Genomic DNA, 19103 nt, shown 5'->3' on the forward strand with positions numbered 1-19103 from the left:
CATTTTCCATACAGTTCTGTGGTGCCTAACTGGTGCAAAGGTGCAGCAAATGGCTAAACGTGCAGCAAACATATAAATGATGCAAACTCCGAAACACAAACACAAAAAACAAATGCAACAGAAAAACGTTGCAAAAGAAAAATGCTGCAGTCACAGAAAATAGAGAAAATAGGGTTAGCAACCAAAAACAAATGCAATGGAAAAATGCTGCAAATAGAAAAAACAACAGCAAGTTAAGAAAAGCTGCAAACGTCCTCCACAAAACAGAAGTGACAGACAATTTGGGGAAGTCAGCCACCAAGTCATTTCAGACCAGATTCCTAGGGAAGACATTAACAGGATGCCTAGGAAAAACTTCAAGGGAAGAAAGCAAAGGTATGTTCATGTCTTTTTTAAACAAGTGGTTATAATATTTTACAATATTATAGATCAGCAGCATATTTACATCAGTACTATTAGTGGTTTGTTTTTTGTGTTTTGGAGTTTCATGCGTTTGCTGTGTGCTTATCTGTTTGCAGCTCCTTTCGCAGTTTGCTGCTTATTTGCATCAGTCGGCCACCGTAAATTTCACCTGAAAGCCAAATATCCATTATTGTTTGTGAGCAGTGTATACTGAGTTTATTGGGATGATGTCTCATCCATTCATTTGTTCAGGTGTCTAGTTGTTGTTATTGAGTCGTTGTAATATTTAGGTGCTATGTAGAGAAAGTCAGTAGCAGTTGTACAAAGTTGAAATCAGATATTTACATACACTACATAAACAGACCAAAATTCTTCTATTTGTAGGATTACTAAATATCTTTGCCATTTGCTAAATGGCAAACACTGCTCAAAAAAATAAAGGGAACACTCAAATAACATCCTAGATCTGAATGAATGAAATATTCTCATTGACTACTTTGTTCTGTACAAAGTTGAATGTGCTGACAACAAAATCACACAAAAATAAAATGTATTAACCAATGGAGGCCTGGATTTAGAGTCACACACAAAATTAAAGTGGAAAAACATACTACAGGCTGATCCAACTTTGATGTAATGTCCTTAAAACAAGTAAAAATGAGGCTCAGTATTGTGTGTGGCCTCCACATGCCTGTATGACAACGCCTGGGCATGCTCCTGATGAGACGGCGGATGGTCTCCTGAGGCATCTCCACCCAGACCCGGACTAAAGCATCCGCCAACTCCTTGACAGTCTGTGGTGCAACGTGACGTTGGTGGATGGAGCGAGACATGATGTCCCATATGTACTCAACCGGATTCAGGTCTGGAGAACGGGCGGGCCAGTCCATAGCTTCAATGTCTTCATATTGCAGAAACTGCTGACACACTTCAGCCACATGTGGTCTAGCATTGTCCTGCATTAGGAGGAACCCAGGGCCAACCGCACCAGCATATGGTCTCACAAGGGGTCTAAGGATCTCATCTCGGTACCTAATGACAGTCAGGCTACCTCTGGCGAGCACATGGAGGGCTGTGCAGCCCTCCAAAGAAATGCCACCCCACACCATTACTGACCCACTGCCAAACCGGTCATGCTGAAGGATGTTGCAGGCAGCAGATCGCTCTCCACGGTGTCTCCAGACTCTGTCATGTCTGTCACATGTGCTCAGTGTGAACCTGCTTTCATCTGTGTAGAGCACAGGGCACCAGTGTCGAATTTGCCAATCCTGGTGTTCTCTGGCAAATGCCAAGCATCCTGCACGGTGTTGGGCTGTAAGCACAACCCCCATTTGTGGACGTCGGGTCCTCATACCATCCTCATGGAGTCGGTTTCTAACCGTTTATGCAGACACATGCACATTTGTTGCCTGCTGGAGGTAATTTTTCAGGGCTCTGGCAGTGCTCCTCCTGTTCCTCCTTGCACAAAGGCGGAGGTAGTGGTCCCGCTGCTGGGTTGTTGCCCTCCTACGGCCTCCTCCACGTCTCCTGGTGTACTGGCCTGTCTCCTGGTAGCGCCTCCAGGCTCTGGACACTACGCTGACAGACACAGCAAACCTTCTTGCCACAGCTCGCATTGACATGCCATCCTGGATGAGCTGCACTACTGTTACTGTTACTACTGTTACTTCCTAAGTGGACAGTTTGATTTCACAGAAGTTTGATTTACTTGGAGTTATATTATGTTGTTTAAGTGTTCCCTTTATTTTTTTGAGCAATGTATATATATATATATATATATATATATATATACAATGTAGTCAAATTTATTTATATAGCGCTCTTCAGCAACAAGGCACTCAAGGTGCTGTACATAAGGAAAAACCCTGTTGCAATGATACAGAAAATCAATTAAAGGTAATTAAAAAAATAAAGAGAATAGAATGATGGATAAGAAAATGAAAGGAAAATTGGACAGAAAACTTAACTAATAATGTTTAGATTACACATTCAAAGGCCACTCTAAACAAATAAGTTTTTAATCTTGATTTAAAGCAACTCAGGGTTTTGCCGATTTTACTGTTTTCTGGGAGTTTATTCCAGATTAGTGGAGCATAAGAACTAAAAGCTGCTTCTCCATGTTTGGTTCTTGTTCTGGGTATGCAGAGTAGATTTGAGCCAGAAGCCCTGAGAGGTCTGGGTGGTTGATACACTGACAAGTCTGTAATGTATTTTGGTGCTAAGCCATTCAGTGATTTATAGACTAACAGAAGTATTTTAAAGTCTATTCTCTGAGCTACAGGGAGCCAGTGTAGGGACTTTAGAACCGGGGTGATGTGCTCCACTTTCTTAGTTTTATGAGGACGCGGGCAGCAGCATTCTGGATCAACAGCAGCTGTCTGATTGACTTTTTACCCAGACCTGTGAAGACACTGTTGCAGTAATCAATTCTACCAAAGATGAACGCATTAATTAGTTTTTCAAGGTCCTGCTGAGACATTAGTCCTTGAATCCTGGAAATGTTCTTTAGGTGATAGAAAGCCGACCTAGTTACTACCTTTATGTGCCTCTGAAAGTTCAGGTCTGAGTCCATCACTACACCCATGTTTCAAGCCTGACTGGTGGTTTCTAGCTGTATTAACTGAAGCTGTGTGCTAACTTTTAAATGCTCTTCCTTTGGTCCAAAGATTATTACTTCAGTTTTGTTTTGATTCAGCTGAAGAAAATGTTGGCACATCCATGCATTGATTTCTTCTAAGCCTTTACCCAGCACTTGAATGGTTCATAGTCACCAGGTGCCTTATAGCTGTGTGTCGTCTGCATAGTTATGATAACTTACGTTGTTGTTTATTAAAATCTGAGTTAGGGGGAGCATGTAGATATTGAATAGGAGGAGCCCTAAGATGGATCCTTGGGGAACGCCACATGTGATTTTTGTGGTATCTGATGTAAAGTTACCTACTGACACAAAAATGTCCCTGTCCTTCAAGTAGGATTTAAACCAATTGAGTGCTGTACCAGAAATGCCAACCCATTTTCCAGGTGCTCTAATAAAATGAATCGATCAAGAGTGTCAAATGCTGCACTTAAGGTCCAATAATACCAGCACTATGGTTCTTCCACAGTCTGCATTTATACGGATGTCATTGAACACCTTGACAAGAGCAGTCTCTGTACTGTGGTGAGCACGGAAGCCTGAGTGGAAGACATCGAAGCGGTTGGTCATTGTTAGGAAGTTTTGTAACTGCTGAAACACTGCGTTTTCAAAAATCTTGCTGATGAAGGGGAGGTTTGATATAGGCATGTAGTTCTGTAGTAGCAGCTTGTCCAAGTTGCTCTTTTTCAATAGAGGTTTGATTATTGCTGTTTTCAGGGCCTGGGGGAAAACACCTGACAAAAGGGACGTGTTTATTATTTGTGTTAAATCAGATGTTATTACGGGCAAAGCTTTCTTAAGGGAAGTTGTGGGTAAAATATTGAGACAGAAGGAAGAAGAGCTTAGTTGCTGTACGATTTCTTCTAAGTTTTTGTAGTTTATTTGGTGAAATTGGGAAATTTTGTCAAAATCATATCTAGTTGTAGACAACTTTGGTACTGGAGTTGATGTGGATGTGCTGACTGCCCCTGTGTTCTTTTAGGTTTTTTCAGTGAAGACGTTAGCAAATTCATTGCAGGCCCTGGTAGAGTGGTGTTCAGATGCTACACTTACAGGAGGGTTTGTTAGCCTGTCGACCGTGGCAAATAATGCACGAGCATTGTTAATGTTTTTGCTGATGATCTCAGAAAAGAAAGATTCCCTTGCATTTTTCAGTTGTAGGTTATATCTGTATAGTCTCTCTTTATAGATAATATAGTGAACCTGGAGTCCAGTCTTTGACCACCTGCGTTCAGCTTTTCGACACTCCGTTTTTTTCACTTCTGACTGGTGGAGCACTTCTCCATGGAGACATTTTCTTCCCAGAAACGTCTTTCACTTTAATTGGAGCAATTGAATCAATGATGTCTGAGATTTTAGAATGAAAGTTATCTACCAGCTCATCTACAGTGTTACAGGACAAAGTGGAGGTTGAAGAGTAAATCTGGTTAAAGGTTTCAGCAGCACCGTCCTTAAAGATGCGTTTTCTTATCATGTCTCTTTGGCAAACTGAGTCATTGCAGATGATGCTTTCAAAAATAACAGAACAGTGATCAGATAGGGCAACATCAGTTACAGACACCTTGGAAATGTTTAGACCCTTTGTGATGATCAAGTCCAAAATATGTCCATGTTTGTGCGTTTGCTGTTTAACATGTTGAGTCAAACCAAAATTTCTAAGAGTGTCACATAGATCTATTGCACCTCTGTCTTTATGATTGTCCATGTGAATGTTGAAGTGTCCCACAATAATTAAACAGTCATAATCAACACATATGACAGATAAAAGCTCATTAAAATCATTGAAAAAGTTTGTTTTGGACTTAGGAGGTCTGTAAATATTCAAGAACATGGTTCGGCCCGGGCTCTTTACCAGGAGAGCCAAATATTCAAAAGAGTCAAATTTGCCCAGAAATACTTTTTTACACTTTAGTAAATCTTTAAACAAAGTGGCAACCCCTCCACCTTTTCTTTGCTGTCTGCTCTCACAAAGAAAATTGTAGTTCGGAGGCATCGCCTCTATCAGAATGGGAGCTTCATTATATTCATGTAACCATGTTTCTGTTAAAAACATAACATCAAGATCGTGGTCAGTAATGAAGTCATTGATTAAAAATGATTTTCCTGACAGAAATCTAATGTTCAATAAAGCCAGTTTATATGACTTTGTTGCTGATATTAACTCTGTGCCTGGTTGTACCTGACAGTTTATGGCTTTTTTTGATTGTTTATTACTGTCTCTTATCCTTTTGGCTTTGTTCTTTCTGTCACGTATAAGCACAGAGATTTTACAACTATCTCCTATTAGGGGCCCAAGTTTTGGGTTTGGGTCCCGATCTTAAGAGCTCCTTTCATGTTATCAGAATCCAGTAAAGCAAAAAGCGGGCTCAGTGGGGAGTTGGGGGAGTTCTGTGCAGTCTGGGTTGGGGTCTGGGGTGAGGGGGTATAACGGGGGGGTCCACTTCCCCTGTGGATTTCGACGGGAAGACCTTTTGTGATGACCTCTCTTTCTCAGCCAACTGGCCAGTTGTTTCTGCTGGAGCTGTTGGAGGCAGCGTTATCATTGTTGTTGATACTCCATGGTCTCTGCTGAAGGTCGAAGCTGCTGGCAGATTATTTACTGAATAGAAGAGATTAGATGTGAGACGTCTGGCTCCCAACTTGTTCAAACAGAAACCATTTTGCTTGAAGAGTTGTCTTTTTTCCTTAAAAATATTAAAGTTGTCGATGAAGTTCACAGGTGTGATAGCACATGTTTTTTTCAACCACTTATTAGTCATCAGAAGTCTTGAAAAAGTCTCATCTCCACAGAAAATCGGTGCAAAGGGTCCGCTGAGAAACACCTTGATATTGAGACTTCCAACAATATTCAGAAGATGAGTGAAATCCTCCTTCAATCCTTCTGATTTTTTTCTTAGCCACGTCATCCATGGCTCCACAGTGTATAATAAGGTTTTCTAGAGACGGGTGCTTTTCTGTGATTGCAAGAATATTCTCTGAGATATCAGACACCACGTTACTGGTACCAATAATAACTTCTGGGTTTTTCTTGTTGCAGAAGTTTTTAATCCCATCCACAGTTGCTTTTTCTATGGCAATTTAGGAGAAGACCGTTTAGAATGAAGGTTGTTCTCAAACCTTTTATTGTTCTCAGAAGATGGATCATTTTCCTGGTTTTCATTCTGTAGTGGGGCAAATCTGTTTTGGAGGGAAATTCCATTATTTCCAGCTGTCTCAGTCCTATCAGTTGTTTTTACAGCAGCTCGCTGTCGAAGTCTCCTTTTCCTGGGGGAAACGGGGGCATTTCTCTGTAATTCTGGCCATTCTAATTTATTTAATTGCTGAGATCTTCCAGTGAGTCGTCCACCTTGATTTTTTGGGCATGCGCCTAAAACATGCCAGGGGGGTCTGCCGGTAGGTTTATTCTCAGTGTTCTGATTCCCGGCTGAGTCGTTGAGCTGGCTGTCACTGTTTGGGATCACAGGCAGAGTTGATTCATCGCTGTACCCCATATTCACCTCCACATTCACTTCTAGCTTATGAATTTTAATCTCCAAAGCAGCCAATTTCTGTAAAGATTTGTCGAAGTCCTCTGTGGTGAAGGAAGGCATTTTGTACTTTCGAGTTTAATTATAAAAACATCAAAATCCCTAAGGAAAAAAAAAATTTATAAAAATAATCCTTGGGAGTCGCTGGTAAGAAGTAGTTTTAGTCCAATATTTCCGTAATTTTGGTATATATATAAATTTATATATTAAACCCACATTCATCTCTTTAAGCAATTATATGCAACTGTAAACAGCATAGGAATGGTGGTTTGAAGCAACATCTTTAGGCATCAGGCATGAAGTTGAGGCTTAGGTACAAATAGGTCTTTCAAATGATGGGTGCTCATAACTATACCACCAAATTAGTTACAAAGTGGCTTCAGAATAACTAAATCAATATCTGGCAGTGCCCATCACAAACTGGACTTCTTTACACCAGTTCAGTCAGGAGGAATGGGCCAAATTCCAGTAACATTTTGTGAGAAGCTTGTGGTAGGACACAAAAAAATGTTTGAATCAGGTCATATAATTCAAAAGGCAATTTTACCAAATACTAAGGAAGTTAAATAACCTAAATATGAAGAATGTGTTAAAAAAATAATCTTGACCTAAAACACAAATGTTTGATCTGATTTAAAGAGCAAAAATGTTATGTGTCTTTTTATATCGAGTGCAAAACAACAGGGTTCAACTGTATAGATGACATGTTTTGAAATAAATTACTAAAGTTAATTAACTTTTCAAAAATATTTAAATTATTAAGATGCACCGGTACTATTCTGATTTTGTACAGCTTGTTTTTCTGTCCTAACCTTAAGCTCTTCTAAAGGTTTCTAACACAGACACTTTCACATTTAGAATTCTTGTTGAAATCATTCATTTTCATACTGCACACACTTTTCATGCTGTCTATTTTAATTATGTTTTTGCACTGTTAGTTTGCTGTGTGCTGCTAGAAAGTAGTTACCTTTCTTGGTTAAAACGCCATCCATATGCCAAATCATTGTGTCAAAATGTAAAATCACTTCTAACATTTAGAAAGTGTGCGTCCCAATATATTAAAAGTGCAGGTTTTTCTAAAATTATGCAATTGCGCCTAAAGGATTTTAAAATGTGCTTTTCCACCTCTGTGGGCCATTTGTCACTGTGAGAGCCATTACCTTTCCGTTTACTTGGAAGGCCCCACAGTAGCAACTAACTTTACAACCTCGCTTTAAAACGTCTCATCTACTTATAGGGCTCATATTCTTTCATTTAATTTCTGTGAGTGAGGCAAGTTTAATTTTGGTATTGTATTTATTTTCGGCAGCCTAACTGATGTTAGAGCTGCACTTGTCTGCGCATTTTGTAACAGCTTGATCACAGACAACCCAGCAGCCAGCGGACTCGGATTAGAGTCTGAGTGAAAGAAAATGTCACCCTGAGAAGAGGCCAGGCTTGATTGCTCTGGGATTGATCACTGCTCGATGCTCACAAGAGCATTTGATTTGACATCTCTTCTGCAACTCTATAATCTCCTCTGCATTCAGATTTGAGTCCTTCTCTGACCTGATCATGGTTCCGGTTATACCATTAATATACCATTGTGCTTCAGAACCCTCTAAAGTTTTCCTCATTCTCTTCATTTTAAAGTAAATTTATAATTATTATGGCCAAAACATTATTTGATGAAGTTAACATTTCAAGTATATTACAATCCTTTGAAAACATGACTTCACCTCCTTTTTACACAATACTCAATAGTTTGTAGAACTAGTTTTTGCTGCAGTAACAGCAGCAAGTTTTTCTGGGGTCACTGTTGAGGTCCTTGTCCTGCTGGAAGATAGACTTCCACTCCATTCTCAAATATTTTGCAGCCTCTGAGTTTTCTTCCAGGATAGATCTGTATTTAGCTGGATCTGCCTTTCCATTAACTTTGACTGGCTTTCCTGTACCTGGTTAAGACAAACATCCCCACAATGTAATGCTGCCACCACCGTGTTTCACCATTGGGATTGAGTGTTGAAGCATTTTGCATGTAGGCTACAAATTTCTATTTTGGTTGCATCTGATCAGAAGAACCTTTTCCACATGTTTGCTGTGACCTCTATCTGTTTTGTGCCAAGCTGTAAACTGAACTTCTTAAGGATTTCTTTAAAGAATAGCTTTCTTTCTGCTACTTTTCTGTGAAATGCAGATTTGTGGAGTGCACCATTTTCACTGTATTTACTAGATAAACAATGACATCTGAAAGCAACTGGTTGCACAGGATTTATTTAAACTTGTTGTTCTGAACTGTATGTTAGGTATGTGTTTTTGAATTTTATGACCAAAATAAATCGAACTGGAAAAGGGCTGAATGCATGGTCAACTTTTTAGTTTTTTATTTGAAAAACAAGGATTCAAACAACCTCATAATTACTAACTACTTTCTGTTGGTCTATCATATGCAATCATAATAAAATAAAATAAAATAAAACTGATTGTAACATGACAAAATGTGAAAACGTTTAATGGGTGGGAATGTGTTCACAAGAAACTGCATGTTTTAAAATATCCGGATTGCAAATGTGTTCTAACTCACTGTTATTAGCTGTTCTCAATGCTGGCTGACAAAGTAGTTTCTTAAGTAATGTTCAGATTTTGGCTTGACAGTTAACAACCGGAACAATAAGACATAAAGTAACATGAATATTTTATGGTTGCAATACAGTATGTGCTCTATGGTCTGTAATTTCTTTGTTCATTTTGGACAAGAAAGAAGTGAGATACTCCCAGTTTTTTGGAAATAAAAGAGATTTGTTTACTGTTATTACTTCACCAAGTGTGCTTTTTAAACAGCATGTTCTCTCGCTGCAGTTGGCAGAGTCGTCAAATTTAATGCCCACGAGCGCAATGGCCACTCACTGATCCTAGTGCTTTAAATTTTATGTAGGCAGGTCTTACATGAGTGGGTGTATGTTACGCAGGGTTAATATCCATCAAGGGGCCACATATGTGTGTGTTGGCAATCATCAGCTGTGGAACAACGCATTTTTGCCCTCCGTAGGTCCAGGCCAGGCTCCCCTGTGACAAGGCTGAAATGGAAGTGTGCTGCAGGTCAACGTTGGACTGTAATTATTTCCTCACTTCATTAAGTGCGAGTAAACCATCACACTCAGCACTGCGGCTAATGCGATGCCCCTCTGGCATTGTAATGCTCTCTAAATGAATGCCCCTCTGACAGCCTCGGGCCTAGTGGGCAACAGATTACTGCAGGGTTAGCCCCAACAATGCTCCAGCCTCGAGCTGCACAAGCATTCATTATTAGGCTTGATATGACCTAGCCGCTCCTCACTGCTCTCGTCAGAATCGAAGGCCTCGGGCTCGTCTGAATCCTCTGAAGTCTCGTTCGGGCACCACATCAGCGAATCATAAATTAAATGTAAATGCCATCTTAAAGTACCTCACTTTGACAGGTAATATGCTCTTAATAGCTATGACTATTTGCCCATTGCAGTCACTGCTGCAGCAGCAGCTGCTGCTGAGGGATTGGAGATTTGATTTTGAACTTTTCAACCAGTAACTTTTATTTCCTCTCCTGCATGTGGTGGCTTTTCCAGGTGAAACAACAGTTGAAGAGATGTATGACAGGATGTTTACCGTCACCAGCCGGGTGAGGTTTTCTGTCACCAAGGAGGATGATGGAGTGCCAGTGGACTGCATTGTTGACCATCCAGCTGTAAAGGACCTCCTGACTCAAAGGCACTTGGAAGTGCTCTGTAAGTGACCCAGAAATGCATGTTTCTTTAAGGGCCAGAAACACACTGAGAATAAGAAACAGCCTTATGCGGGGCTCTAGAGGGCTGACTTTTGGAAGTGGAGAAAGCCCTTGGTTTTTCTGTGCTTCAAAGGTATAATTAAAAAGTTTTGGAAAACAGAAACTTTAGAATATAAAAGGTTTAACAACTACAGCAACAAAACCACCACAAATAGACCCAAGACATTTGTGCAAAAATATTTGAGACATTTCTTGTGTGTTCAGATTATTCATTTGTCATTGTGGAGACATTCCGTCATTTAATAAAATTTAAGGCTGTTCTGATGAGAAATTAATTTACACACACCATCAGCATAAAGGTCATTACTCTTGGGTTTTTATTGATGAATTTCAAAAGTTATTTTCCCAGGTTGTAATGAAAAGAGAACAGGCAACTTCAATAAATTTTTAAAACAACAAAACTTGGGTGCACAAGTTATCATTTACTGCAGGTTTTTTTAAATTAACACATATTCAAATATATATATATATAAAACATCACTCTTATTTGATTAGATCTTCAGATAGTTACACTTGAACCACACACAATCTTTAGCCCTCACCACCTTCTTCCACTATTCTTACCTCACAAATGGGTTGAGTTCTACCTCGCTCGCAAAAAAAAAAACTATTGTGGCACCATCAATGTCTCAGGGTGCATTAACACCAGGAAAGTGCTTTGGTCCGGTTGTTTGGCCTTACCAAAAGTGGACACAGAGTTTGCAATGTTTTATTTATAATTTTGGAACCCGGGCGAAGAATGCGTGCTGCCAAGGGGAGATGGTGTGCTCAGCACCGAGCTAAAACAAGGAGGCAACTGCTTTGCTAAGCAATAGAGCACAGTTCAGGTAAGATTTTAAAATAACGTTCACTTCTGCAGTGAATTGTTAAATCCAAAGAGACGTGTGGTTTGCATAGCTGGGTCGGATCGAGGCCGTTTTGTATTCACACCAGAAGCGAAACACACCAGAGTTTGTTTGGAAGTGGACCGGTTGTTTGGTCCACAATTGAGTTCTCTTCAGTGTACTCACACCTCCACCAAAGGTCCGGAGTAACGGGGAAACATTCTGGTCCGTTTAAAGCGGACCAAAAGTGGCTGGTGTGATACACCCTCAGTCTCCACTTCTGCTACTCTACTCGCTCTGGGCTGTACCACAGGGCTCCATACTTGGCACTGTTGTGCTTTCACTGGGTGCTGTTTTCCTATAGTTGCTGTTTAATAATGCCGCTTCAGGTCAGATAGGCTCCTTCATTAGCAGTTTTAAAATCTCATTTGATAATCTAGCTTTACTTTTCTGCCCTAAACCTGATGTGTGACATCAGATATTGCTTTTATACTTTCTTATCTGTGTATTGTGCTTTTTATATTTGCATGTATGTGTGTTTTGTGACTTTTCAGGAAGTCAGTCAGCCTCGGTGCTTGGATAATGAATTATTATGTTATAATTCTGGCTAGGTAATTTACTGTTTTGTTACTGGTTTGTTTTCTTTAAGGTTTTATGCATAGTCCACAATTTTGAGGATAGGGCTTTGGGAAAGACATTCCACAATCATAATATGTTTTGTCCAAAATCATGTGTGATGTGTTTGGATCATTTTCACTGTGGAACATCCAAATCTATCCAAGTTTCAACTGTCTGTGTCAAGCTGTTACCCTCAGATGAAAGAAATTGTTTAGGGAACTACAGGATTAGGCACTTGAGACCGTTTACACTGAAGCAAGTTTTACATGGACTGAGTGTGGACTGGGGGCAAACCAAGAAATAAGCCCCCGTTCCAAAATTGACACCTTCAAGCCCAAATGAAGTGAAGTGCAGATACCCACTTGGATGAACCCAATGCTTTCTGGAGAAAGATTAGATAAAGATTCATCTATTTTGCCTCAAGATGAAGTTTTGGGGGAGTCAAGCTGTGGCTTTTAATTCTAAGAACACTACACTCTTTGTCAAGCATGGTGGTGTTAGGATTATCCTGTAGGGCTGGTTTGCTGCCATTGGTGGTGGTGCATTGTGCAAAGTGCATGACACTATGAATAAAGAGGACTTCCTTTTATCAACTTCATCGCAAACAAGATGCTAGACTGATGAAACTGAAAACAAGATGTCATTCCAACAGGACAATAATTCCAAACACAAAAAACTGGTTAGGATTGGACAAAGAAGGCTACCATTGAGCTTCTAGAATAGCGCTCCAAAATCCCTGACATCAACCTTGTTGAAAATTTGTGGACTATGTTTAAAAGCATCCTTACTAGAAAACCAAATATTTTAAGTTAACTCCACCAATTCTGCTAAGAAGAGTGGGCAAACATTTATTCAGAATTATGCCAGAAACATGTTGATGGTCAATGTTACAAGGTAGTCAGAGTGGTTTCAAGTGTAAATTTCTAAGGAACATCAATATAAATGTTAGTGTATGTTAATATTTGAGCATGTATGCATAACTGATGTGTGTATATGTTTAACCAAAACTGCATATAATAATTATGATTTGCAATCACTTCTGTTTTCGACAAAACAACTACATTTCCTTTCTAATTTTAGTCCAAATTGGAAACTGACGCAATGTCCTGCAGCTGTAACTCTGTTAATGTATGCAAATCTTGGACATGTTAATTATGGACTAATCTTTTTACTGCAAACCACTCAAATGCATTGCATAAAATCTTGTAATATAGCAGAATTTGTCCAACCTTTGTCAGCCTGTGTACAGAAGTATTAACATTGAAATCCGTTCAGGCTAAGCAGTCACCATCTGAATTATGGTTCTAGTAAATAATAGTAAACAGGAAATAATCTGAAGTCCTAACGCTCAGGTTGAGGGTGAGATGGTTCAGTCAGGTGTTCATGTAGTCTTACACTCTTATAGCTAAAGAAAAAAACATACTGTGACCTAAACATAACACTGAACATATTTAATTTACAGTAATTGTTAATAGACTGTATTTTAGTCCTACTGACCAGTCAAAGAAACGTCTGCTGGGGCCACATTCGCCCAATTGCACTCACAAACACACACATTCATACACTGATACGCAGGTCAGTAATCAACTTGGGGTTAAGTGCTTTGTTTGTGGGCACATCAAGATGAGAAAAGAGGAGGCTGGAATTGAACTAACAACTTTCAGATTAAAGACAACTACACTTCCTACTCATCCATAAGTTGCCCATAGAGAGAAAACACAATGAATTTTGCGTTAGAGTTCCATCACATTACACTCAAAAGAATAGATTGGAACTAATTAAGCTCAATTCATATAAATTATTGAGCTGTCATGACCAAATTTGAGATAGCATTGAGCACTTGAAATAGGATGACTGTACTCAAATAGTACTGGGTCACCCCTCTAAATATTTGAATTCAGGTGTTCCAAAACCTTCCGTGGCCACATTTATGGAAAATTCAGCTACCAGGCATGCAGACTCCCTCTACAATCATTTTGGAAATAATGAGTCACTCAGTGAATTCCAGCATGGTACCATTGTGAGACACCTCCTGGGCAATAAATTCAGGAATCCTCTCGCTACCAAGTATTCCATAGTTCCTCAGGTGTTACTGCTACTTTACCAAAGTGGAAGCAATTGAGAATGACAGCAACAAAGTGGTTAACCAAAATTACACAGTTGGATCCGTGGATGCACAGGTAGATAGTGCTCAAAGGTCATTAACTTTACCAGATTCCTGACTGACCACGTGGCAGCAGGTGAGATTGGGAATCATCTTCTCCCCAGGGGTGTGTTCTCTCCCCACTCCTCTTCTCTCTCTACACAAATGACTGCACCTCAGTGGACCCATCTGTGAAACTCCTGAAGTTTGCAGATGACACCACTCTTATTGGTCTGATCCAAGAAGGTCTGCTTACAGACAGGAGGTGGATTGGCTGGTCCAATGGTGTGCTCAGAATCACCTGCAGCTTAACAGGGTTAGGGTTAAAGACAGTGGAGATGACCGTGGACCTCTGGACAACACTGCCAACATTGCCTTCCCTCACCATCCTCAATAACACTGTGTTTACTGTGGATCACTTCCAGTTCCTAGGGAACCACCATTTCTCAAGGTCCGCACACATGGACTGTTGGAATTATGATTATTGATTAATTAATATTTATCAAGAATTATAATTAAAAATCATAATTTGACAAAATTAATTTCTTAAACAAAATCCTCATTTATGAATCGAAACCAGAGTTGTCCTCTGGTGTTGTAATTATGGCTCAAGGCCTTTGATAATTACAATTATTAAATGTCACTGTTTAATCAACCGTTTCTGCCAAAACGTGGGCAACTTTAACCTTATTTTGACTGACAAATCACTCTTGCACAAAATAAACACAAAACACCTTCTCTTTATCTACGTGAAAATTTATTAAACCAATCAGCCTGATACAATCAACTCTTCGATCCAATAATCCTCACCTACTCAAACATGCAAAGTTCTACACAAAAGGGTAAAATATCTAACTAAACAAAATAAAGCAAAACAGCAGTGGGTGTGTATGGAATCAACCAGCAGTTATGGCAAAAGTGATATGATAAGGGAATATGGTGTTGAACGAAGCTTTGGGAGCGCAGCCCGCCAGAAAGTGTAGCTCAGTGAGATGCAGGCAGTCATAAACCTCCCCCCCAGCAAGGTTGTAAACCCCGAGGACAAAGGATAATAAAACCTTTGGCGGCAAGCCAGTAAGCAGTAAAGTTGAAGACAAAGAAAATGGTTGATTTTCACCATAAGGTTATTATAGCAGTCCAGTTTCACAGCGCACCTGCTCTCAGGTGTTCACACGGTGAAACCACAGTCTTGCGAGACTGGGCGGCCTCAGAAAACAACAGTAATCACGTTTCAAAAGAACAATGGCATGCACATACAATTCAGAACACATTAGACTATAAGTGTCGATTCTACATCGCTATAAATCTTCTCTACCCTGCACAAGCTATTCCTAATAAAGAAATAAAAATAAAAGGTGGATTTTACTTGTTGAAGTCTTCCTTCTGGGGCAGCGAGTGAGAGAGAAAATGGGGGTGAAGAGTTTCTGTGTGTCCACAGTTAAACTCCAAGAAAGTGGTCGATCTCCGTCTTTTGGCCTCCTTGGTGAAAAGAAAAAATATGATCTGACCATCAGCAGTTGACTAGAACAAAACAAGGTGGTGATCCGTCTGCTTGAAACCACTGTGATGGTTTTTTCTTCTGTTACGTGTTAAACTCACATCTTCGATCGGCAAAGTGGAATTTCTGGCCTTCTTATTCCAGAAACCTCTTTCATGAATTTTTCATTGGCCAACGAAGGAGAATAAATGAAGAATCCACGTGGGACCTCTTCTTCTCCAGAGAGAGATGCTTCAGATGTTGGTCCGGTATCCAACGTGAAAGCGCTTCTTTCAAACGTTTGCTTTCCTATATTCCCTCCTGTGACGGTCCCGTCATATCAGCCGCAGTGGCCGCTGGGTTTTGTAGGACAGACTATCCTGCGGTACAAAATGGCCGGTGACGTTGGAAAGGCATAGTGGCGTCCAGCAATGTGCAAATGGTCCAATATTCAGCAAACAAGTGGTTCAACATGGACAATGTATGGAAGAAGGCCCAGCAGAGACTGTACTTCTTACTGCAACTCAAGAAGTATAGTCTTCCACAGGAGCTGCTGGTCATCTTGTAAACTGCCATTATTTAGTCTGTTTTGGGCTCATCCGTCACTGTGTGGTTTTGCTCATCTACAAAGTAGGACAAGTCTAAACTGGTACAAACAATTAGATCTACGGAGATAATCATCAGGGCTGACATTCCCTCCATCCAGGACTTGTAGAGGTCTAGGGTCATGAAAACGGGAGCTAAGAGGGCAGGGTGCTGATGGTGTAGGGGTTGAGTGCGCAACCATATACAGAGGGTACAGTCCTCGAAGCGACTGTCCGGGGTTCGAGTCCCGGACCTGGCGACATTTGCCAAATGTCTCCCCCTCTCTCTACCCCTCTTTCCTGTCTGCCTACTATCAAAAGAATAAAGGCCACTAGTGCCAAAAAAATATCTTTAAAAAAAAAAAAAAGGGCAGCTAACATCTCCATAGACCTCACACATCCTGGACACAAATTGTTTATACTTTTACCTTCGGGTCGGCGCTACAGAGCAAGTGCAAAAATCAGCTACCACAGAAACCACTTCTGTTCAGCAGAGAGACTCTCTGTTGAACTCAATGAACACCTCACAGTCAGAGAAGTCAGCTACTCTGCTGGAAAAAAATAAGCATGACCTGCCGTTCATCTTTGTATACAAAAACACACACTTTTACACACTGTTCCTTGTCCTTTTTTATCTATATTTACACGTTTTGTCACTGTGGTTGTTGTTTGGACTGATATTAAAATAGGATGTGAGCGATGGAAACCAAAGTCAAATTTGTGCTCACAAACCTGGCCAATAAAGTTGATTCTGATTTTGCAGTCAGTGGCTACAGATCTCCAAACTTCGTCTACCATTCAGAGAAGCGAAGAACAGTGTGTAGAGAGCTTCATTGAAGGCTTTTCCATGAAGCATCCAGGAGCATTCAAAACATAGATGAGCAAGTTTGTAGTGGAAAAAGCTGATTGTCCTGCCATTAACCTCATATAATAACACATTTGGGATTAAGTAGAGCAAAGGCCTTCTTGTCCAACATTAGTGTCTGACCTCACAAATGTGTTGGAAGATTGGTAACACAAATCTCATAGACACATTCCGAAACCCTGTGGACATTGTTCCCTGATGAGTTAAATTTGTCAATTTGTCAGGGTTATACTATAATGATAAGGCTGTAATTTGTAGTTAATAACAAATAACAAATATATAATGAAACTAAAAACCAAAAACAGTATAAACATTATAATACGAATTGTGGTTTATCATCATAACTTTAATCTTTGATGATATTTTCAAACCCCCAAACCTAAAATTTTTATGTGGATTATTACTTCTACTGTTACTTTTGAGAGGCATTAAATAAATATTTGGAAGTATGATAACTGTGTGCTGTTCAGTAGTCCAGTTTCACTACTCAATGTAATTGATGTACTAAGGTAGCTTTATGATTTATTATTAATGAATATTTTTTTGTCATCGCTTACTGTAAACGCAGGTAATACCCCAAAATATTTTGATAAAATGTTTAGTCAATTTTGCCTCTCTAGTGTACAAAGCTGAGATCTGATGGAATTTCTAAATACTTAAATGCTGTCACATTTGTGTGTATGAAAGTGCAGTTATTTCAATATGCCTTTAAAAGCTTAGCATATGCTCTTACCATTAAATCATAGCTTTAATTAAATTTAAAAATTTAGTTTTGATGTAAGGAGGTGGCTTGTCTAATAGTTATAATAATTCTATAATATTTTCAGGTAAACTAACCGCTTTTTTAAATTTTTAGATGATTTTTATGTTTTTTTCTGATGCATTGATTGAAGAGATAAAACTAGCTGCCTACCACTGTTAAGCATCATAGTTTAAGTTTAAGGTCATCTTTTGTAGTATCTGTCGAATATTAATTTTTTTAAAAGGTAGATAACTGTTTTGTCTGACCTTTTAAGGAAAAAGAGAAAGGTTGACTGTAACCGCTTGACATTTTGGTAATCTTTTGCATCCACAGATAAGAGAGTCAGGGAGAAAACACATTTTGCTGTAAGGCAGTGCAAACGGACTAGATGTGTAATGAGAACATAGAAGAATCATTTTATCATCCACTGTGTTTCATTCATAGCTGTTTTTTTTTTTTTTTTGGTTTCATTTTACTGCTAGTTTTACTCCAAAGCTCACTCCAGAGTCAAATTATCGATAACTCATACTTTGGCTGGCTGTGAGGAAAGAAAACTGTTACACTTTTGCAGAAATTTTAGCTCTCATTTGCTGTTTTTCTCTTCAGACAAACCGGAGGTAAAGATTGTGGTAACATATCCTGATGGGTTAACAAGAGAGGGCGACAATCTTGATCTGACATGTATCGCTGAGGGAAAACCACAGTGAGTTTTCACACACATGGATGAACTTAAGCACTGGAGATTTCTGTTTACTTGGTGTATCCTTCCCTTTCCAAACATCCTCTTAACCTTTCAGTTTCATTTTACCATTTAACCAGTTGTTAGCATGCTGTACAGCATTAGGCCACCCCACCCTCCTCTGTCGATCTCAGATTTGACCTTTATTTCAGATTTCTAGCATGGATAGACAGCGTCTGACTGATGTGTGTGGCATTTGTGCTTTAAAGCCCCTATCAGATCAACTGGCTCAGAGTGGATGAAGATGTGCCGCCTCATGCCGTCGTCACTGGTTCTGATCTTTACATTGAGAACCTGAATAAGTCATATAATGGTACCTATCGCTGTGTGGCGTCTAATGCTGTCGGAGAGGCCTATGATGACTACATCCTCTATGTGTATGGTATGTATTACTCATGATCACACCGGATTTTAGCTTCCTCTTCCCTAGATGTCTTTAACGCTGTTTACAGCAATAAGAATACAACATTGCATTAGTATTCTGGAAATTATATTAAAACAATAGTAATTTATGGCAAATTTCATGGATCAAACTGTCACTTTTAAAATTAAAATGATGTAAGTCATTAATTATGGACAGATTAAAATAAAACCACAGAGCTCAAATGTTTAAAAACGTTTTGCTGTCGTCTCTGTATAGCATACATACAGTGCTTTGCAGTAGCATTCACACCCGTTGAGCTTTTTCCCCTTATGTCAAGTGACAACCACTAGTATGTATTGTTTTTATTTTTTTTGTATAACACAC

At 39.5% G+C, this 19103-nt stretch overlaps 1 protein-coding gene across 4 annotated transcripts in view; it reads left to right on the forward strand.

Moving 5' to 3' along the window:
• The window catches only part of cadm1b (cell adhesion molecule 1b), a 291883-nt gene that overhangs the window by 237795 nt on the left and 34985 nt on the right, over nt 1-19103 (forward strand). For all 4 annotated transcript variants that reach the window (XM_047392595.1, XM_047392596.1, XM_047392594.1 and 1 more), the window contains 3 exons: nt 10146-10304; nt 18223-18319; nt 18565-18737. In XM_047392595.1, coding sequence (XP_047248551.1) covers nt 10146-10304; nt 18223-18319; nt 18565-18737 — 429 coding nt within the window. The remainder of the gene's footprint in view (nt 1-10145; nt 10305-18222; nt 18320-18564; nt 18738-19103) is intronic.

Source organism: Girardinichthys multiradiatus, chromosome 18, assembly GCF_021462225.1.
Source record: "Girardinichthys multiradiatus isolate DD_20200921_A chromosome 18, DD_fGirMul_XY1, whole genome shotgun sequence".
NCBI lineage: Eukaryota > Metazoa > Chordata > Actinopteri > Cyprinodontiformes > Goodeidae > Girardinichthys > Girardinichthys multiradiatus.